Genomic DNA, 23762 nt, shown 5'->3' on the forward strand with positions numbered 1-23762 from the left:
GATAGTGAAGTGAAAGAGAAAAACTATTTATCCAGCACTGCTATTTCCCCCCCATTACCATGGCATATATTGCTCTCAATGCATTAGCTACAGAAATCTTACAACCTGAGGTTCTCCCACCAGTGATTGGTTTACAGGAATAAGTTACTTTCGGTGAAGAAAGAGTGATCAGAAAGCTGGAGGTTTTCCATACATACACCCAACATAGAACTGCTCTATCCTAACACAGAAAATAAGAAGGAAATTAAATGCCAAAGAACCACATGCTATGTGTATGTAGAACTACAGCTACAGATTTCCCTGTTGGCAATCTAGATATCCTGGGTATACCTTGTTTTGTGTGTACAAAAACAGGCTAGTAGAAGTAAACAGTTTATTTGCATTGCAATGTATTATTCATGAAGTATCCTCCTTGAGATCATAAGCTTCAGCATGCCAAAGTTCTGCCACCATCTCCTTTTGGCAGGCTGGATACTTCTGCAGCTATAAAGATATGCTTTGCTTTATGTTTATATTGCCTCTCAGATGAGGTGACTTTGCCAAGGGTCATAAACGGTTTCCCTAATGAAACTCACTAACTGCTGCTTTTATTCAATTGTTATAGGCAAGAAGACAGAATTAAAGGATTCTGTGTTCACTGCTACCACTACAGTAGCTACACCCAAAGCTATAACAGGCTACAATGTATTATTTTCTCTTGCACATGGGTAAGACAAGTGACCAAGCATATAACTTTGAAGGATAATCATGAACAAAACATTTGGAAAAAATTCTAATAAAAAAATTGAAAAACCTATAAAATCTTAAATAATACATGATACGGTAGAGAACATTAATATGTGCTTTGATCAAACAAATCTTACAAATTCAGTAAAAAAAAGATCAGCAGCATAATAGTAAAGCAAATATGCAGATTTTTTAAAACCATGATAAAATTATCAGGTTTAATATTTTACAGAGTTAATTACAGCAAAAAAAAATACATTTTTGTGGCTGCTTTTAACACAACTTACAGTTTAAAATTACAGCACTTTAAAATGAATCCTACAATTATTTTTGAAAAAACACTCAAAAATAATACCACTGATTTTCTTAAAGGTGCCCTATCAATGACTAAAGGACTCCCCTTCCCTCCCCCCTAAAAGACCAAGTAGTCATCTACAGCAGCCCAGAGGTCCAGCGGATGTTTCCAGACTGCTGTCAGTATCCGAGGCCAATGTTGGATCTGTTGACATTGAGGACACGTCATTGACAGATGATGATGAAGACGGATGTTGAGAACCATTGATCATTGCTGCACCTGTGCTATGAGAAACAAAACAGCAAATCAGTTGCAGATACAGTTGCATGGTTTAATACTTGCATTGGTATTTCTCGCTCTAGGGGTCATTCGTTTTTCTTGCCACTCAAGAAGCTGCTAAGAGATTTCTTGGAGTCCATTATCAAATAAGATTTGAGGATTTTTTATTTAAGTGAAGGATTATATCTATGCCAAAAACCATGCAACTTCCATAACAGGATGCTTGTAAATCTGAGATAAACACTTACAGCTGAGTGCCAAATTCACAAGTGTGGCTGAGGGAGAAAGGAGGTAATGGGCAAGTAGTTCTACAGAAGCCCGAGAAGATCTTCAAAAACCCTAAATGCAGGCTCCTAACTATACACTTAGGCCTAAAAATGGCTGAATTTTCAGACGTTCTGAGCATTCATCAGCTCCATGACCTCAGTGGGAATGGCTTCATGCTCAACACTTCTGAACTTTGGCCACCTGAGAAAATCGTGGTGTTGGAGTCAGGACTCCTGGTGCTTTACTCAGTTTGACGTGCTCAAGATTACATAGGGAGACAATGGCAGTTATTATCCCACCCTGTGCCATAGAACTCCAACCATGGAAAGGGGGTACTCTAATGACCCAGCTGTATTTTATACAAAAATACAAGAGTGGCTTCTGAAGGCCTTTCTGCACTTTCTTGTTTAGAAACTAGTTATTCAGGCAAACAATACAAGTGAGAAATTTGATCTCAATATTTAGTAGACATTAAATGCAAGTGTTAAAGTATACTTTTATAGTAGCTATGCAGGGATGTAACAGTTACAATGTGCATTTTAAAGCAAATTCAAGAGGAAAGCAACTTGGTATTATACAGTTACAAGTCCCATGTCTAATCATGAGCTATTGAACTGTGGCAGTAAAGTTACTAAAAAAAATAATGGGATTCCCAAGAGCAGGATACAAAGAAATTAATGTTAGATAGTGAGGAGCTGCTGATGGGAGAGAATACCACAGACAACAAAAAGGGGTATTTCATGGAGCAGTGTCAGGAGCCCCAAAATTAAAAGGATGGGAACAAGCACTTTGAGCAGCATGCTCATCAGGATCAGCCAAGATTTCAGTAGGGCTTGGTAAAGGCTGACCTCTTTATGACATCACACTGCAGTTTTTTACATTGGCCAGGTAGGCCCAGGCATTGCTGCTATAAGAGTTTGCAGGCGGAAGACGGATCTAACTGAAATACAAACAGTGGGCACTAAATACTTTTGAAACTCAGGCCAAGCTTATTTAGGAGGCTAATTTTTGGCATCCACCGTGGAATGACCTTGTTGGTTAAATGCCTTTCTCTGATGATGCTCACTGGAACCTCATTAGCTAATCACCCTTTTGGGAGACACTGATCTAATGGACTGAGCAGAGAGGGTTAGCAACTCTAATTTCTAATCTGAATTCTGCTACTGATGCATTGTTACATCTTGGTCCAGATGCACTGTATTCCAGCTGTAAAATGGGGGTATTATTTATTTGTATTGTGGTGGTTCCTAAGAGCCTTTGGGTATTCTACACAGCAAGCAGAAACCTGCAACAGCTAGTTTCTAAGCCCGGATCTACAGACTCGGGTTCATGCTACAGTGCTACAGACAGCTGTTTCAGCTTGGGCTGGAGCTCGGGCTGTGAAGCCGAGGTGGGGGTGGGTCCAAGCCCATATGTCTAAACAGCTATTCTTAGCACTGTAGCACGAGCCTGAGGCTGTAGACCCAGGCTCTGAGTCTCGCTTCTGAGGGTTTCTGCTTCCCTTGTAGCTATACCTTCAGTCATAGGAAAGAATCCCATTGTGCAAATTGCTGGACAAACAGAGAGAAAAAAAAAAAAAAAAGACAGTTCCTGCCCCAAAGCCTTGCTTCATGGGAGTGTTGGGAGGATTAGTTAACTAATCGCTGTATAGTGCTTTATGTTTCCAAAGCAGAGCACCGGCATCAAATACTATCACTCAGGAAGTGAATTAGCTGAAAGCAACTTCTGCCCAAGTGTTCTTGAAATTCTAGACTCATACTTTGAGCTATATTAACTATTACTCTTGGATCAGCTTTGCGCCGTTCTGGCTTACCACATAGGGCAGGCTTGTACAGTGCTTTTATTGTAACCAACCTAAAGGGGCTGGTTGTCCACGTATAACCCCGTTCTTGGTCCTTTCCTCCAGGTCCATGACCTCCTTGTATATCAACTCTGTAAACATGACAAAAATAGTAGTTATACCAATCCATTACTTCAAACTGATAACGATGAATGCACATCTTATTCAAATTAATATTCCAGTTTCGTAGGCTTATTACTCTTCCGAATTATTTTTAGACAATATTAGACTACAAAGAAGATAGAAAAGAAAGGAACATATTTAGAACTGAAAGTGATGCACCAGTTTCCAGCACCATTCTGCTGCAACTTCAAAGGTTTGGAGCTCACGGAATGCACTGAAATTGCTCACTGCTTGGTAGCTGATTTTGTCCAGGTCGGTTTGAGATGGAGGACTTCGAAGTAGAGCCACAAGGCTGAGGCAATCAATTCACTCAATGTTACGGAGGCCTCCTGCACAGATGAACAGGTCTACGATGGAAAAACAAGGAGCGCAGAAGCCCTTATCTAGCTGGAATTAGGAGGGCTCAAGGCAACATTTTTGAGAAGAGCTAGTACCCAGCAACACCATGATTCTTTGCTAGACAGGCAGACTGTGTTATATAAGTCCATAACTATCCTCTTGGAAGCACACTTGGGGTTATGTGCAAAGTTGCAAGACAGCTCTACATCAGAAAGCATAACATTTCTTGAAGAACAAATGTTGCCCCACTCCAACCCCATCACTGATTTTCCTCACTAGTGCAAAATCATGCCATGGCCAAGCCTGATGCGCTGAATGATGTTCAGACAACCTAAGTGTTAAATGTTACTGGTGCTGGCCTGCCTCTCCCTTCCCAGATATCTTTGCCTAAAGGATCCTGGATGATAGTTAACCAAGGTATTCTCATCCAATCATTTTTTCTTAGCAGAGGCCTAGCCATAACTTGTTTGAGAGATGCTGGCAGATAACCCTATTTGAGATGTGTGGACAACCCTTTCCAACAGGAGGCTCAGATATACCCACTAGCTTTGATCAGCTACAATATCCACAGGCCCAGGTCAGATGAGGGTGGGCACAAGCACACTGGCTGAGACTCACTAAGGGATAGTGGTATGGCTGTACCATCCCGATCTGAATGTCACCATAAATATCCAGAAGCCTCTCTGGATCAGATCATCCTTTTCTGTGGCGATTAAAAGCCTCAACAGTCAGCAAGGGGTGCTCTAGGTTGATAAGATGGCTGACCACCCAGAGGAGGTTTTGGTTGTGTAGAACCACTGGCAGAAGAAAAGGACCAATGCCTTAGATTCAAATTGTCAGTGACAGATTAAAAGTGGCAAACTGAAGTGATTTCTGAGTGCAATATGGAGGAAGGGATTGTTTAGGAGCAACTATCAATGGTCAGAGACAACAGACTCAGGTAGCATAGCAACCCAGGTGGCTACCCACACCTGGCACTAGGCAGGACTGAAATATCGTACCGCGTTTCAAAGAACCCTTGGGAGGTTACTTCAGTCTCCTTGGGAAGCTCATAACTGCACATCTCCTACCTCAAGAGGGAAATGGAAGAGCCATGGCCTCACTCTTGAGGTGATGGTGATCAAACAACATTAGTGGAGCATTTGCCTTCCTCTCTAGCTTGACCCCCATGTTGAAGACTATGTCCAGAGTCCAATGGCAAAGGGCTCCAGGCTATCTGCGGTAAGCCTGTGGTGGGCACAAGGGCCATACATTCTTATGCTAGCAGGTTAGAGCTGGCATCTGCATGCACAGTGAAATCCTCCAGAGGTGGACCATGAAGCACCCCTCCTACTTTCTTCTCTTTCTGGCAGTAAAGGCTGAACTTTCTCCCAGGTATTTTAAGCACCTAAAAGGGTACCAGTCCATTCAATGCATTATATTCACACATTAAATGCAGCACTTTACACTTTAATGCTTCTCTGGATCCATTTTAATGGATTCTATCACTAATCCTATTAAAAACCCCAAACAACTGAAAATTAACTAGAAATTTGAGGTAAACAAGCAAACTCTGCAAGTAGAAAAACATGGTTCCAAGCCTGCCTGCCATGGCAGAGGAACAGGAGATGGTTATGGTGTGGGACCGTCTACATCTTTACTTTGACAGCTGGATCTGCAATATGAGGCACAGGGTCAAAGGGCTCAAGAGGCACAGCATGTGACCAGTGTACAGAAGAAAATGCTGGCTGCTCTGAGCTCCTCTGCAAGATGTAACTGATAGCGAAGGGACTTTGTGCCTGTTATTCCTCAACGCAAGGCAGGACTACTTTCGCCAAGTCTGTAACCTTAAGCCATCCAAATCCTGTCATATGTTAGATCACAAGGTACAACTGGAGAGGGGGCGTGGTTTGGGGGTAGGGTATTCTGGTTATCTGTAAAGAGACTTTTCTAAACAAACAACAAACAAAAACATTTACCTCTGCCTGCTCACCAGTGCAGTGAATGACACAAAATCTAAGAGCAAGAAATCTAGGAGGCAGCAATGAAAGTCCGTTCTTTGTTCTTTCAAGCTTTTAAAACCACAGCGATTCAGTAATGCATTGAAGTCAATTGTCAACAATAGAGGCTTGGATCGAGGACTTTTCTACCAAGTTTGCATTCAGTTCTCATCACAAAAGAGTGAGTGGTGTATTTACTGTTACATAACGTATAAATATATATATATACATATGTACACACACACACACTCAAGAGGATAAAAGTGTGACATTTGCTATCCGTTGTCTTCTGATTTAGCAATGAATTTTGATAACTTTTGGAGGAGATACAGAAAAGTGCAGATCTATAAGAGGTAGCTGCCACTTGCTGCGAACATATTCTTTAAAATCCAAGAGATGGAAGGTTATTGAGAACAATATCTCAAAACCTACCCTAATGTTATCAGTATGATTGAAGTCATAAGGTTAGTATCAAATAGGTAGTATACAGAAACAGCAGATGAAAGTATCTGTGTTGCACAGGTTCTGTGAACATCCAATGGGTATTGTGCAAAAAAATTCAAGAGTAGAGGCTTTACAGGCGGCTTCATGATCATGCATGCAGGTAACCAAGAAAGAATGTATAGGCTTTAGTTACTGCTCTGGTGCTTGGCCTTGGTATTGCCATAGGTACAGCTAACAAGCTTTGACGCCTGTGTGGGTGCAGACGTTTAACTGAAAAGAAACACTGGCCTACATTTACCTTCTGCAAGTAATGTTATATGTGAGAGAACATGATTTTTGTGACAAACTCTGGGCATTTGGGGTACAGGGGTGCTGTGGTATATCGAGAGTCATGGGCTTTGCAAGTCACAGCAATGCTTCTCCGTTTTTTTGTACATTTGGTTCTATATTTGTCTTGTAGTAGAGGGTGGTTTTCAGATATTACTGAAAGGTTTTAAAACAATTTGTTGTAAAACAGATTTGACCTCTTAATTTTCCATGACAAACAACTCAAAAATAATTAATACACTGGTTTTTTCCTTCAACTAAAACTGTGACATCTCTATTTTGTGCCATGAAAAGTCATGACTTTCCCCATTTTCCCCCCAATGATAATAGATTAGTCTTATCTACATGCAACCAAAAATCCACCTTTAACAGTAGAAATGTATATCAAATTGAAGCATTTACTTTTACTGAAGAAAAATTCTATTTGAAGACACAGCTGAGGAAGATCTGTAAAACTAAAGGCGGCTGAGCCTCTTTCAGACAATGCAAGTGATGATAAGAAGTGACTGAAGCAAGGAGAGATTAAAAACCAAATATGGCACGATAGGAGAATATATATCTGAACTTGGTATTAAGAAGCGAAACTCATATCAGAAGATTAGTCTGGACATAGGCCAATGCTTGTTTCCTTAAAGAGGAAAATGCAAATGAGCACACTAATTTTCCCCTCAGGAGAAATGTAAACGGAAGGCATAAACACCCTAAAGAGGGAGTAGGGTTGATATTATGGCTACAGGGGAAAGCCTATTTGTATGCTAAGTTTCCTGAGACCTCTTTTGTGGATCACTGGCATTACGGAAAAAACTTCTCTTAGCAGGGAGGCTTAGTTGACTCCCCCCAGTCCCCAACCTTAGAGACTACTCCTTGCTCAGTCTGCAAAGCTTATTGTTGACACACCACAAGCTGGGCCTGCTCCCCTAGAATCTCAGCATGCTGCCTCTACAGGAAGCAGGGGAGAGAAGCAAGAAAGAGTTCAGGTTTCTCAGAGGTAGGGAGGCCTTAGAAGTGGAGAGTGAATACTTTGCCACTCCTTTTCCAAAGCATTTTTTAGAACTGAGAAGTTTTACTACCATAACAGAAGGTCATGAAGCACAATACAGATGTGCACCCAAGCTTAGGAAAGTTACTCCTCTCTGACAACAACCGTTATCAATGGCTGCAGCTGACTTGCAAGGTCTTGTCTACATTATGGAATTTTAGGGGAAAAAGGTATTCTCACCAGTTTTCCAACTTTGTTTCATCAGCACTGGTGTTAGTCCTAATGTACATGAGTACAAGTCCAGCAATACTCTAGGCAGCGAGAACGGTCGCTTTCTTTTAAATAAAAAGCTACCATGTTAATTAAAACTTGCTCCTTAGAAGGGTTAACTAACATGTCAGTAAACACACTGGAAGCTGTTGGAGCCCTGTCTACTAGAAGATTCCCCTGAGTGCAACTGAATGAAACGTTTACTTACAGTAACTGTGGTTCTTTGACAAGTGACAGACGTGATTCCACTTAGATGTGTGTGCGCCTAGGCGTACTGGTAGAGGGGTGGAGTTCACACCTCACGGCAATAGTCCCCTCCGCTGGCTACATGAGGTGGTGCTGCCCTGACCACCTCTCAGGGCTGGTCTACACTGGGGGGGGGGGGGGGGGATCGATCTAAGATACGCAACTTCAGCTACGCGAATAGCGTAGCTGAAGTCGAAGTATCTAAGATCGAATTACCTGGGGTCCACACGGCGCGGGATCGACGGCCACGGCTCCCTCGTCGACTGCGCTACCGCCGCTCGCTCTGGTGGAGTTCTGGAGTCGACGGTGAGCGCGTTCGGGGATCGATATATCGTGTCTTAACGAGACGCGATATATCAATCCCGGATAAATCGATTGCTACCCGCCGATACGGCGGGTAGTGAAGACGTACCCTCAGTTCCTTCACTCCGAACACCTGGAAATGAGACTCCAGTGCAGAGGGGACAGAAGGTGGGTCATGGAATACACGTCTGCATCACATCTTGAAGAACCACAATTACAGTAAGTAACGATTTCTTCTTCTTCGAGTAGGTGCAGCTGTGTATTCCTCTTAAATGACTCACAAGCAGTACCGTGCTCCAAGAGGCGGGGTTCAAAGTCTACCTAAACAAGGACTGCAGGACCGCTCTACCAAAGCTTGCATCCACCCTGGGCTGTAAGATGTGGTTATGGCATAATGGTTCATGCACATATACATCAAACACCACGCAGCAGCCTTGCAAATATCCAATATGGAAACGTCACTGAGGAATGCAATGGATGTTGCTTGCACGCTCGTAGAATGAGCTCGCTCCCGCTCAGGGGGCGAGCCAAAGCTATTTCATATGCAGGATGTTATCCACTGTCTGTGAAGAAACTGCTAGACCCTTCATGTGGTCTGCATATGACACAAACAGACAAGGGGAAGCATGAAACGGTTAATCCTGTCCAGATAAAAAGCTAACGTATGGAGACACGTCTCCTCCGGAGATGAATGTAGCTTGGGAAAGAAAACAGGTAAGTATACCACCTGCTTCAAATGAAATTGAGAAACCATTGTACACTAAAACTTAGGATGTAGTCATACAGTCACTTCATCTTTGGAGAATTGTATATAAGGAGACTCTGCCATCAGAGCCTTCAAGTCTCAACACTCTCCTTACAGATGTTATCGCTACCAGGAATGCAGTTTTCTGACACAAAAGTGGAACAGGAGGTTGAACGAAGGTCCCATTGAGGCTGCTAGGACGGAGTTAAGGTCCCACAGAGGGACTGGTTCTAGGAATAGAGGATGTAGATGAAGGGGCCTTTGTAAGAATCTTGCTACCATGGCACTGGAGAAGACTGATCTTCCCTGAGGGGGGTGGTGGTGGTGGTGGATGAAATACTGATATTGCTGCCAGATGCACTCTCAATGAACTAAACACAAGCCTCAATACCTGAAGGTGCAGCAGGTACTCCAGAATGTCCTGGATAGAGGACAGCGTTGGCTGGATTCTGTGGGCTAATGACCACACCAAAAATTGTTTCCGCTTGGTTAGACGCAGGGAACTGAGCGCAGGATGCAAGGTGCAGCCGTGGTTCTAAGTGAGTAAGTTGGGATGGGGAGGAAGCGGTATGGAAGGCTGAATAGACAGTGTGAGAAGGTTGGAGAACCAGCACTGCCTCGGCCATGCCAGGGCAACGAGAATGACCTTGAGCTTGAGAATGACCTGAGGGATGACTGGGATTGGGAGAAAGGTGTACAGGAGAGCTAACTGCCAGCTGAGGTGGAAAGCGTGGGACAGGGAGCCTGGACTGAGGGCCCCTCAGGAACAGAACAGACGACATTTCCTGTTGTCCTGTGGAGCAAACAAGTCAATTGTAGGATACCACAAGCTCCGAAGGTGACCCAGAGGACACTGGTCTTCAGGGACCACTAGTGACGTAGGGAAAAAATACCTACTGAAATGGATCCGCAAGATGATTCTGAACTCCGGGTGAGTGAATGGCTATCAGGGTAATGTTTTCCTCAATGCAGAACTGCCATAGCCCAATTGCCTGTAGGCAGAGCAACCTGGAGAGTGCTCCCCCTTGTTTGTTCACATAACACATTGCGGCAGTATTGTCAGTAAGCATGTGAGCCACTGAGGCCTGGTCTACACTACGACTTTAATTCGGATTTAGCTGCGTTAATCCGAATTAATCCTTAACCCGTCCACACAACGGAGCCAGTTACTTCGAATTAAAGGGCGCTTAAAATCGATTTCTGTACTCCACCCCGACGAGCGGAGTAGCACCAAAATCGATTTTGTAAATTCGAATTAGGGGTAGTGTGGCCGCACACCACCGAATTAATGTGGTTAAAATTAATGGGGTAGTGTGGCCGCACACCACCGAATTAATGTGGTTAAAAACCGAATTAATAATGTGCTTAGTGTGGCCGCGCACAATCGAATTTATACAATCTGTTTCCCAAATTCGAATTATCTAAATTCGAATTAATCTCGTAGTGTACACGTACCCTGAGTCTCTGATACAATCCTGAAAATTGCGACATGCATTGTAGATGGCCCAAAGCTCCAGCACATTGATATGGACTGAGGCCTCCTGCTCTGACCACAGCCCCTGTGAGTCCCCCAACCCATCTGGGAGGTGTCAGTAACAACTGACCTGCTTGGCGAGGGCTGGACAGAGGGAACACATTGGCAAACATTCTCTGGATGCTGGTTAGCAATTCACATTTGTAAGGAAAAGGAGGTGTAAACCTTCCTGCCCAATCGTTTAGAGCCCCTATCCTTGTGTGGCTCTGTTGTTCACTGCAGCTACAACTAAGAATTTGGTGCTGGCCGGGAGTAAAACCCCTCAGATCCCCGCACAAGAACAAAATAGCATTTTTCCAAGCGCTTAGCTGCAGGTGGTACCGAAGCCGGCGTGCTCCAGAAGGCCATAGCAGATTCAAGGAGCGCATCATTGATAGGGAGGGAGACACTTCCAGGGGCAGACGGCTGCAGGCTATCCACTAATTTGTGGCTGTTCGCTTGCAAGAACTCCACTTGGATACTGAAAGAAGCAACTACAGGTTGCAAAAGGTATCAGTATACCTTAAAATGCTCCAGTACCAAAAGAGGAATGAACCAGGCAGCACAGAATCGTCCAGAGACAAAGATGAAGCCTTTAACTGGGCTAAAGCCAGATCCTGTTCCAGGGGTGACGGATCTGGATGGGATGACTCTGGAGGCTCCGCAGGGAGGAGGAGTGCTGGTGCCTGGGCTGGTGGCAGATCGATGGTCACCACCACAGACATGGCTGGTGATCTCGTCTTTGACTGAGACAAAGAGTGGTACCTCCGTGACCAAGGAACACCCCACGGATTCCATGGAGGCCATTGGCATGGATAAGGCATTGGTGGCCAATCAGCGCCGGGCCAGGGGCCACCGTCCCAGTCACGAGACGAGCGCCAATCCCAGTACTCCATCTAAGGCCCCTGATGCTGGTCAAGCGATGGACAGTGGGGGGGGATGACGACCCTGACTTGGATGCCGAGGAGCCTCAGGATCACTGGAATGAGAGCAGAGCGAGATCAGAGGCAGCGAGTAACCAGTCTGACTTGTCTGTCATCCAGAACGAAGCAGGAAGCGGTGCTGTCACTGGAAGCAGTACCATTGGTCCTGAGCATGCTGGTGCTGGAAGTGGCGTCAATCCCAAAGTCAGCAGCGGTACTGGAGTGCTTGACAGCACCAATTTCAAGGGCAGCGAAAGCTGCCATCGTAACATTTGCAGTGCTGACTGCAACCGTGCAGAGGAGATTCCCAGTACCGGCCCTTCTTCCACAACCGTGAAAGGGGAACACTGGGGTCTGGTGCCAACTGATCCAAGGGTCCAGCGGCTTGTTCAGTCGACAGGGTTATAGATGACACAGCCCTGACAAAGTCCTGGAACAAAGGAAAAGCAGAAGACATGCAGCAGAGGCCAAAACCCAAGTCAATAGTACAGGGTTTCTAACCTCCCTACTCAGTACCAGGGAAGGGTTAGAGGTACCCACGCCATCCTGCACGCTGGCACCAACTCTGTGCCAGTCCACACTTTTCCTGGGGGAGGTGGAAGAGGTTCCCCAAGACCTGGAGCAGTCTCAATCGGTCTTATGTGATCTTTGCCTCCACGCAGATGATGGGGAATGGCTCCTCCGGTTCTTCAGAGTGGCGCCTGCTCCAGAACACGAAACAACTTCACTCTTGGAACCGGAGGGTGATCTCTGACCTGGTAAGGGCCTTGGTTCTGAAGCAGGCCACATGGCTTGTTCAAGCAGGTGATGCTTTAGGCAAAGGTCCCGAGCCACTTGAGTCTATTTCTTGAACAATCTGCAGATTACACAACACTCTTTAACATGGGCCTCGCTGAGACAGCAAGTACCACATGTAGGGATTCCTGCTGGGGATAACTCTCCCACATGAAGGACAACATTTAACCCCTGTAAGAGTATCACTGAGGAAACTAAACTAATACAACTAATACTAAGCTAATGCTAAGGGTATTACTTACAGTATATATTAGAAGAAAAAACTAAACTAGCCGAAGGGTTGAGGTTAAGACCACACAAAGCTCCCACTCCAGCCACAGGTGGTAAGAAGGAACTGAGGGAGGGTCAGGGCGGCACTGCCTCATGTAGCCAGGGGAAGGGCTATGGCCACGAAGTGTGAATACTGCCCTTCTACGGGTACATGATCTTGTCCTTGGCTACACTTGCAGTTAAAGCACACTCAATGCCAGGTCAGCTTCACACACAGCTGACACCATTATCAGCAACAAGTAATTTTCCTAGGTTAGAGAAGTGCCAAGGGTGAAAAGCATGTTCCTTATCTCCTGGAGCAGGACAAGCTTTACTGGCCAGAGACCCAACCATCCTACCTGATGTCTGTATGAACCTGATCTCTGCCATGGAAGAGAACTACCATACCATAATGGTGCCTTTAAGAAGGCTCATTAACTAAACTTAATTAGAATTGGAAGCATGTTATGTGCAAGTCACTTAACGTATGAATTCAGAAGAATCATCTAATCATCAATCATCTAATCATCAATAATCTAACCTTACCATATACTTAAATGATATGCAAGTTTCTGAGCTGTGAAGGACATTGAAGCTGCTAGTCATTCCAACTTCTTAACAGAACTCCGGTAACACAATAATCCTTTATCGGATGGCAAGCCCCAAAGACAAATTTAAAATGTTGTTCTTACCTTTCCATTCTTCTATTGTGTGCTCTCTTTCATCTAACTGCTTGTCTGGTATCTTTGGTGGAGGCTGAAAGCAGAATTGACGCATGATAAACAACTCAAACAACTACAGTGAAATGAAAGGGAAAACGCACATCACCTAACAGGAAGGCTGTTGTACAAAGAATAGCTTTCAGAAACCCAACCCAATCTTTCAAAAATACAGTGTCATGCCTCACCAGAACTGTTAGAAACATAGTCATCTCATGTCTGGCCACTTTTCTATACTTCATGTGATGTTTCAGATTCCTAGTGATTAATAGTTTTCCTTGCATTATTACAGTTATGTTTGACAAAGGGGGCTAAATGGAGACATTGTACCTAGGTACAGCATCTTTCATGCCTGACTGCCCTTTGGGGGCATTTACTGTCAATAATTCATTTTCTTTTCTGCCAGCTGTAAATACTCTGTAGAATTCTAGTTGCACCATTTACATGAAATACTGTTTAGGATGCTGAAGTGTCTTCTTCAATTCTTACTAGGTCAGAGCCAACTACCTCCTTCTGTTCAGACACTGTTATTTTTCATCTTATTTCAATAAGCCGGAAGTTAATTGTTTAAAAAGTGATATACTTTTATGTTTCACCTAAATCACATTCACCAATGGTGATATTTGACAGCACATGCTCCTGCACTGGAGTTTTGCCTCTGGCTCCTGTTTTGTTAGTGTTGAGATACTACCAAATTGCCCTAACTAGTGAAAATACCGTCTTCCTCTTTTCTTGCCCAGGAGTCAATGGCTCATATTCCTGTTAAACGTAACAGGTATGCATAGGCAAATATTTGGTTTAATAAATCCAGGGCCTGATTTTCAGGAGATTTTCAAGTGCGATATTTGCATGTCTTATTTGTAGGTACAATCATTATGATTATGCATAGAAATACAGGTGAATCACAACTGCCCGAAATTTTGGCCCCTAGAGAGAAAATTCTAACAAACACATCTACCAATTTCAGCTATAATTCTGACAGTTGCATGTCAGAAATGTAGTGTATTATTATGACAAGCAATGATATCAATCACCACATTCCAAGTTTGCTTCCTTCAGCAGAGTATCCCACTAACAAGAGACCAAAGCCAAGAACTTACGGCTTCTGCTTCAGATGGATCATACCAGACATTGATGTATGGGTGCTGCAGAGCCTCATCCACAGAGATTCTTTTAGAAGCATCTATAACCAGCATTTTTGATAACAAGTCCCTTGCTTGACTGGCTGCAAGAGTGTGAAATTTTCTATTTAGGTTTATGCTGAATGCATATTAGACAATGTTTTAAATTTTATGAACAGATACACTTAAAAGGCTTAGTAGAGAGCAGACAAATTACAGTTTTAAGGTCTGCACAGAATTCAGGATTTAGCAAAGCTGATATTACATTAAAAAGCAAAGTCAAAATAATGAGAAAAACTGGTGAGAGAGTTTTTGAATTTGCATCACATGTAACAAGAACAAAATCTCACATGGAAGAGTAATCAGTACCTGGTCATTGTCCTCCTTCATGCAAAGAAGGCAACATGAGAACTGGACACGTTTTCATGTCTGATAAGTTTTATTGATATATGTATCACCAGTGACTAGATGGATTTATTAGAATGGCAATTTCTGGGAAAAATATCAGAAGCTGGACAGCTACCAGAGGACTAAAAAAACATCCAGGTGATAGAGAACATCAAACAAAGGAAAAAAGAGAAACCTGGTAACTAGTATCTCATAAGAAAAAGATGGTTACTCACCGTTGTAACTGTTGTTCTTCGAGATGTGTTGCTCATATCGATTCCAATTAGGTGTGCGCGCGCTGCGTGCACGATCGTCGGAGAATTTTCTACCCTAGCAACACCCGGTGGGTCGGCTGTGGAGCCCCCTGGAGTGGCGCCTTCATGGCACTGGATATATACCCCAGCCGACCCAGCGCCCCCTCAGTTCCTTCTTGCGACTACTCCGACAGTGGGGAAGGGGGGCGGGTTTGGAATGGATATGAGCAACACATCTCGAAGAACAACAGTTACAACGGTGAGGAACCGTCTTTTCTTCTTCGAGTGCTTGCTCATATCGATTCCAATTAGGTGACTCCCAAGCCTTACCTAGGTGGTGGGGTCGGAGTGAGACATTGCTGTGTGCAAAACCGCTGATCCGAATGCAGCATCGTCTCTGGATTGCTGCACCAGGGCATAGTGAGTGGCGAATGTGTGGACTGACGACCAAACTGCAGCTCTACAAATGTCCTGGATCGAGACTTGAGCCAGGAAGGCAGTCGAGGAGGCTGGGGCCCTCGTGGAGTGAGCGGTGAGGCGCGGCGTCGGGGCGCCGGCCAGGTCGTAGCAAGCACGAATGCAGGACGTGATCCAAGAGGACAGGCATTGTGAGGAGACCAGTGAGCCTTTCATCCGCTCAGCCACTGCAACGAAGAGTTGTGTCGTCTTCCTAAACGGCTTTGTACGGTCAATATAGAAAGCCAGGGCCCTGCGTACATCCAAAGAATGCAAACGCTGGTTTTGGCGAGTGGCGTGTGGCTTAGGATGGAAGACCGGGAGAAATATATCCTGGTTCACGTGAAAAGGTGAGACTACCTTGGGAAGAAAGGCAGGGTGGGGGCGAAGCTGCACCTTGTCCTTATGGAAAACAGTGTATGGGGGCTCGGACGTAAGCGCCCTGAGTTCAGAAACGCGCCTTGCTGAGGTGATGGCTACAAGAAAGGCTGTCTTCCAGGATAGGTACAGGAGTGAACAGGTAGCCAATGGCTCGAACGGAGGCCCTGTGAGCTTGGAGAGAACCAGGTTGAGATCCCACGTCGGAACGGGCTGGCGTTGCTGTGGGTACAGTCGGTCTAAGCCCTTGAAGAATCTAACGACCATCGGGTTAGAGAAGACCGAGGAAGCGAGCTCTCCTGGGTGGAACGCCGAAATAGCGGCGAGGTGAACCCTGATCGAGGATATCGCCAAGCCCTGCTGTTTTAGGGATAGGAGGTATTCAAGTATGAGAGGAATAGGCGCCTGCAAGGGGGACGTGGCTCGCTGCTCGCACCAACAGGAGAACCGTTTCCACTTGGCTAAGTAAGTGGTCCGTGTAGAGGGCTTTCTACTTCCCAGCAGAATCTGCTGGACGGACTGCGAGCATTGGCGCTCTGTCCGATTCAGCCATGGAGCATCCACGCCATGAGGTGGAGCGATTGTAGGTCGGGGTGACATAGTTGGCCGTGGTCCTGAGAGATGAGATCTGGACACAAGGGAAGTGTGATCGGTGTCTGAACCGATAGCTCCAACAGTGTGGTGTACCAGTGCTGCCTTGGCCAAGCTGGAGCGACTAGAATTAACCCGTGCCTGGTCTCTGCGTAGCCTGAGCAGTACCCTGTGGACCAGTGGAAATGGAGGGAAAGCGTAGAACAGGTGATCTTTCCAGGGTAGAAGGAACGCGTCCGACAGAGAGCCCAGAGCTCGCCCTTGTAGGGAGCAGAATGCGTGGCACTTCCTGTTGGCTCGAGATGCAAACAGGTCGACCTGGGGAAATCCCCACATCTGGAAGACAGAATAGATGATGTCTGGGCGAGTTGACCACTCGTGTGTCTGGAAGGACCTGCTGAGACGGTCCGCTAGCGTATTCTGGACTCCAGGAAGAAACGATGCCGTGAGATGTATTGAGTGGGCGATGCAGAAGTCCCACAGGCGAATGGCCTCTTGGCATAGAAGCAACGAGCGGGCTCCTCCTTGCTTGTTGATGTAAAACATGGCTGTGGTGTTGTCGGTGAGAACTAACACACAACGGCCCTGTAGGAGACTGAGAAATGCCTGGCATGCCAGGCGCACCGCCATCAGCTCTCGAACATTGATGTGCAGGGCTAGTTGGGGTGCGGTCCACAGGCCCTGGGTATGGTGCTTCCCGAGGTGAGCGCCCCATCCTAGAGAGGAAGCGTCTGTGACCAGGTGCCGGGAGGGTTGTGGGGCGTGAAACGGCACTCCTGCGCAAACCGCCTTGTGATCCAGCCACCAGGTGAGGGAGGTCAAGACCGAGCTCGGGACCGTGACCACCATGTATAGGTTGTCCCGATAAGGACGGTACACCGATGATACCCAGGCCTGAAGAGGGCGAAGTCGAAGTCTGGCATGCCTGGTTACGTAAGTGCCAGGCACGTCCTTATTGTGGTAATCGGAAAGGCCCTGAGCCCTCAAATAACGCCTGTGACGGTATGAAAGCGATTGTCTGGTAAAATAGCTCGGGCACGTCCGGAGTCTAGGACTGCCTCAATAAATTCTATCCTCTGGGTTGGCTCTAGAGTGGACTTCTCTTTGTTGAGTAGAATGCCCAACTCGTGGAATGTTTGTACTATTACGTGGACGTGAGCTTGAACTTGCTCTCTGGTGCGGCCGCGTACCAGCCAGTCGTCTAAGTACGGGAACACCTGTATGCCTTGTCGACGAAGGTATGCTGCCACGACAGCCATACATTTTGTGAACACTCTGGGAGCCGAGGACAAGCCGAAGGGAAGGACTGCAAATTGGTAGTGCACCTTGTTTACCACAAATCGCAGGAAGCGCCTGTGAGGCGGATAGATCGCTATATGGAAATATGCGTCCTTCATGTCGAAGGCGGCGAACCAGTCTCCAGGATCCAGGGAAGGGATAATGGTCCCCAATGATACCATGCGGAACTTCAACTTTACTATGAATTTGTTGAGTCCGCGCAAGTCTAAGATGGGTCGCAGACCCACTTTTGACTTGGGGATCAGGAAGTAGCGGGAATAAACCCCCTGCCCCTTAACTCTGGCGGAACCTCCTCTATGGCCCCCATAGAGAGGAGCCCAAAAACCTCCTGTGTAAGGAGATGCTCGTGAGAAGGGTCCCTGAAGAGGGACGGGGAGGGGGGGGAACGAAGAAAACTGGAGAGCGTATCCCCTCTCCACCGTGCGAAGGACCCAACGGTCCGAGGTTATAAGGGACCAAGCACGGTGGAAATGGGAGAGGCGATCCCGAAAGGAGGGAGCTGGATCCTGGATAGTGGCTGGGGCGTCATCCTCAACCGCACCTTCAAAAGTTCTGCCTAGGGCCTGAAGGTGGCCTAGGCGGCCCCTGGTTCTGACCGGGTTGAGGGCCGGTCGACCTTCGCCTACCACCTTGGTCCCGCCTTCTGTTGAAGTCCTGTCTCGGACGAGGCGGGGGAGGGTAGAACCTTTGAGGCTGGGGCCTAAAGGGTCTGCGCTGGGGCCCTGGGACATGCATCCCCAGGGAGCGCATGATCGTTCTCGAATCCTTGAGGCTCTGCAGCCGAGAGTCCGTCTTCTCCGAGAACAGCCCGTGGCCCTCAAAGGGTAAATCCTGCAGGGTCTGCTGCAGTTCTGGCGGCAAGCCCGAGACCTGGAGCCAGGAAACTCGCCACATGGCGATACCTGAGGCCAGCGTCCTCGCGGCCCAGTCCGCTATGTCCAAGGAGGCTTGTAAGGAGGTCCTCTCCACCTTCTTACCCTCCTCCACTAAGGCCCCGAACTCTTCCCTTGAGTCCTGGGGAACCAACTCTTTAAATTTCCCCATAGAGTTCCATGAATTAAAGTTGTAGCGGCTCAAGAGCGCCTGCTGGTTTGCCGCTCTGAGTTGTAGCCCTCCCGCTGAATACACCTTACGCCCAAACAAATCGAAGCGCTTAGCGTCCTTCGATTTGGGCGCTGCAGCCTGCTGGCCGTGATGCTCCCTTGCGTTCACCGATGACACCACTAATGAACACGGTTGGTGATGAGTATATAGGTACTCATAGTCCTTGGAAGGGACAAAGTACTTCCTTTCCACCCCTCTGGCTGTGGGTGGAATAGAGGCAGGAGTTTGCCATATTGTAGTGGCATTAGCCTGAATCGTCCGAATCAAAGGCAATGCCACCCTGGATGGGGCATCAGCCGAGAGGATGCTCACCACCGGGTCCTGCACCTCTACTATCTCCTCCGTCTGGAGATCCATATTACGCGCCACCCTACGTAATAGGTCCTGGTGGGCACGAAGATCTATTGGGGGCGGGCCTGTGGTGGTTGTGCCCGCCACCGCCTCATCTGGGGAAGATGAGGAGGATGCCTCAGGTGGCAAGGGGTCTAATGGCGGGTCCTGCTCCAAGGGTCCCTGAAGTGGAACATCGCCTGCCCCTGGGTCCAGGGCCTCAGGTGGTGTAGGCACGGGAGCCTCCATGCCCTCTGGGGGAGGGTGGGAGATGGTGGCCTCCGGGACCCTGGGCTCAGAGCGTGCCGAGCGAGAGGCTGATGGTGGAGCCCCCTGCGCCTGGTGATACGCCCACGGGGTCCAGAACGACCAGTGCGTAGGTCCCTGTGCAGGGTCCTCCGCCACCTCCTGCCAGTGGCCCAAGTCAGCCGCAGCAGCCTGACCCTGAGGAGGGTATGCCGATCTCGAGGCCCCATCGGAGGAGCGAGATGCTGATCTCGAGGGCCAAGGCGGTGCCAAACGCGTCGAAATCGGCTCAGGATGATACGGTGCCGATCGGTGCCGGTCCGGAGGTGATCGGTCCCTGCACAGTGCTGGTGAGCGGTCCCGGGATCGGTGCCGGTGGCCATGTCGGTGCCGAGGTCCGGATCTGGACCTAGACGACGACGACTGCGAGTAGACATGGTACCGGGAGCAGCCCCTCGAACTGGAGCGGCGCTCGTACCGGTGCCGAGAACTACGTCTGGAGCCCGATCGGTACCGATGATTGTGACGGTGCCGAGACGTAGAGCGGTGCCGCGAAGATGATCTTGGCCACGAGTACGACTGGTGCCGAGGCGATAGTCGGCGCCGGGACTGTGAGCGGCGTCGGGACCTGCTCTGAGACCTGGAGCGGTGCCGTGAGTCCACGTCCTGAGACGGCGGGCGCACCAGGGCAGGCTTGCCCCTGGACTGCACGGCGCGAGGAGCCGACGGTGCCGGTGGTTGGGGCGGTGCCGGCTCCGTGAGAGCAATAAGGTCTCTCGCCGTCGCGAAGGTCTCTGGGGTGGACGGAAGACAAGGCTCCACCACCGACCGAGGTGGTGATCCAGTCCGTACCGGACTCAACGGCCGCGGTGCCGGAGTCGACGGTGTAGCAGGCACTTGCTTCTGGTGGTCCAAAGGCGGACGCGGCTCTACCCCCGGCACCGGGGGAGCCGGCGTCTTCAGGACAGCAGTCTCCTGCGCCTTGCGGGATTTCTTGTGTCCCGGAGACAGGGACCGGCGCCGAGGCCCCTGTGACGGGTGCGGTGCCGAAGGAGGCCGGTGCCATGAGGCCTTGTCCGACTCTGCCCGCGGTGCAGTGCCGGTTGGTGCCGCAGGGGCGCTGCGCACCGAGGCGCTTGGTGCCGGGGCTGGACGCGCCGATGGAGGATCCGGGCTAAGTGCCGCCTCCATGAGGAGCTGCCTAAGCCTAAAGTCCCGCTCCTTTTTGGTTCTCGGTCTGAAGGCCTTACAGATCTTACACTTATCTGTCTGATGGGACTCTCCTAGACACTTCAGACACGAGTCGTGCGGATCACTCGTAGGCATAGGCTTAGCGCAGGACGCGCACGGCTTAAAGCCAGGAGCCTTGGGCATGAGCCCGGCTATGCGCCGGGGGGAAAAGGGGGGAGAACAACCCCCTTCACCCCCGCTAACTATTTACAACTATTAAAAAAACTAAGATGAATAACTATCTAACACTATACAACAACTATAACTACAACTATCTACAGAAATAACAGGATAAGCTAGGGAGAGTGGAGAACAGCTATGCTGCGCTCCACAGTTCCAACGACCGTCAGGGGCGGTAAGAAGGAACTGAGGGGGCACTGGGTCGGCTGGGGTATATATCCAGCGCCATGAAGGCGCCACTCCAGGGGGCTCCACAGCCGACCCACCGGGTGTTGCTAGGGTAGAAAATTCTCCGATGATCGTGCACGCGGTGCGTGCACGCGGTGCGCGCACACCTAATTGGAATTGATATGAGCAAGCACTCGAAGAAGAACTATTCCTTAATATGAAGGATTGCCTCCTGCCCCTCTCCCCAAATAAATCTGTCATCAGATACAGGATGCGTGAATTCAGAGCAACCAAACTGTAGACTGGATTCAAATTGGCTTGCATATGAGCATTGTGACATGGAGTGAAAATTGGACTAAATATGAAAAAAGGTTGATAGATTCATAGACTTTAAGGTCAGAAGGGACCATCATGATCATCTAGTTTGACCTTGTCAAGGCTGAATCCCCACTCTGGCACTTCGAGTGCAGAAGGTGGGGGCCCGCAAGGATTCTAAAAATTAATACTGGGCACTCCAGGCCTGTATTAAACTCCCAAGGTTACAGCTTCTCTCTGACTTGGCTTGGTAAATGCTGACACCACCCAAATGCAAAAAAACCCGTTGGACCCAGGAAGGCATACTTGGGAATTCCTCCCTGTGCAGTACCCTCAAGCCCTTTCACCCCCCTCCAGGGAAGAGCTGAGAAAAAAAACAAAGGAAATTAGCTGTGCTACCGGCTAATCAAACAACATGCACAAATCATTTAGGACACCAAAAATCCAGTCCTGTTCTTAAAAAGGGTAAATTTTATTAAAAACAAAAAGGAAGAAAATACATCTGGAACTTAGGCTTTTGCTAGATTTTAAAAGAGCAATTCCAAAATTAAGCACCCAAAATAGCTTTCTTGGGGGTTCAGCTTAAAGGTTACAAGCCAACAAAAGCATCTGGGGTTAGCACAGAGAAGTCCACAAACCTTAAAAAATAAACAGAAATAAACCGAATCGCGCCTTTCTAAACATTTAATTTACTTACATATTTGGGGGGTTTCAAATCAGTAATTCTAGGTAGAATCTGATGATTTCTCATACCTGGCTTAAAGCTGCTTATAGCATAGTCATAGCCCTGACCTTGCTATGTTCCCCCTCTCCGGAGAACAACCACAAATACAAAGGGAAAGCTTCCTTCCCAATTTCAAAAAGTTCTAGCCTTCCCATTGGCTCTTTTGGTCAGGTGCCACTTTTCTTTACCTGGGGGACTTTTTTTGACCCTTTATAGGTAAAGCAAGCAGAGAACAGCGATCAAGAGGGATTTTGCAGCTGGCTGTGTATCCATAAAAAGGAGCTCTCCTCCTCCTCCCGCCCCATCACAGACCTCCTACACATTGCAGCCGCATAACCTCTCCTACCCACCCCTGCAATAGTCCCATAACCTCTTGCTGTGTTACTGAAGTCCTCACATCATGATTTAAAGGCTTCTAGTTCATACCAGCAAATGACCCATGTCCCATGTTGCAGAGAAATGTGAACCTCCCTCCCCCTCCGTCTCTGCCAATCTGACCTGGGGGAAAATTCCTTCCTGACCCCAAATATGGCGATCAGTTAGACCCTAAGCAAGTAGGTGAGACCGACCAATGTACTGAGAGAGAAGTCTCCCACCATACAGTCAAATTATCAGTGTTGGATCCAATTTTATTTAACATCTTTATTGATCATCTGGAGGAGGTGGTGAAAAAGCAGACTAATTGGGTGGTGAGGCAGAGCAAATTCCAACCAGGTCAGAGAAACAAACCTTGAGGAGCTAAACAAATGGACAGGAAATAAAATGTGATTAAACAAGGGGAAGTGTACAGGGCTAGTACAGCTAGGAAAAAATATCCCTATCATTTTAACAAGCTGGATATACTAGGAAAGCAATTGGGCGCGAGTTTGCAGTGTAATATTGTGGCAAACTCACCTAAAAAAGTCTATGAAATTTTGGATGCAACACACAGAGTCATCATGAAATGAACCTGGGATGCAAGTCACCCCCTATACTGTATTCCACCTGCAAAACTACAACTACAGGTGAATGCTGTATTTAGGCATCTCAATGTTAGAAAGAAACAGAATTAGTAAGAATTCACAGAGAAGCTAAAAAAAATATGATTAAGGGGATTAAGGGGATAACTGAACTTAGTTGTACTGGTCCATGACATTAAAAGGAAGGGAATCTGAAAAACAGTTTACAAGAGTTTGAAGTGTGTAAATACTAAAGAGGGAAAGAATCATTTAGGGTTGTCCACAGAGGTAGAACTAGGAGTAAAAGGGTGAAAAATGTCTAGACAATAGGGGGAAATATTTCTGACTGACTCTGGAACTGAACTATGGAACAGTCTCTCAAAATAATGGGTGGTATCCATATCACTTGAGTTACTCACAACTCAACAGGATAAAGTAATGTATGAGAAAGTCTTGTAGTAGCTAGGAAGTGTTGGGGTTAGGAGATGGACATGCTAGATTATATCTTTTCAATATATAGTGCCTAGGATTCATAGATTTTAAGGCAAGAAGGGACCATTATGATCTTCTAGTCTGACCGCCTGTATAACACAAGCCAGAGAACTTCCCCCAAATAATTCCTAGAGCAGATCTTTTAGAAAAACATCCAATCTTGATTTAAGAATGGTCAGTGAGGCAGA

The 23762-nt window shown here is 47.2% G+C and overlaps 1 protein-coding gene across 3 annotated transcripts in view; it reads right to left on the reverse strand.

Moving 5' to 3' along the window:
* Window positions 1-356: 356 nt before the first annotated feature.
* The window catches only part of MAPK8 (mitogen-activated protein kinase 8), a 56220-nt gene continuing 32814 nt past the window's right edge, over window positions 357-23762 (reverse strand). For 2 of the 3 annotated variants that reach the window (XM_029912973.1, XM_029912974.1), the window contains exons 8-11: window positions 14462-14586; window positions 13335-13398; window positions 3422-3499; window positions 357-1300 (exon numbers count right to left, since the gene is read on the reverse strand). In XM_029912973.1, the coding sequence (XP_029768833.1) occupies window positions 1155-1300; window positions 3422-3499; window positions 13335-13398; window positions 14462-14586 (413 nt within the window). In that variant the 3' untranslated portion in view covers window positions 357-1154. Of the gene's footprint in view, window positions 1306-3421; window positions 3500-13334; window positions 13399-14461; window positions 14587-23762 lie in introns of all 3 variants that reach the window. The other variant, XM_029912975.1, reaches the window with a different exon arrangement.

This window comes from Terrapene carolina, unplaced genomic scaffold, assembly GCF_002925995.2.
Source record: "Terrapene carolina triunguis isolate 2854851 unplaced genomic scaffold, T_m_triunguis-2.0 Scaffold402, whole genome shotgun sequence".
Classification (NCBI taxonomy): domain Eukaryota; kingdom Metazoa; phylum Chordata; order Testudines; family Emydidae; genus Terrapene; species Terrapene triunguis.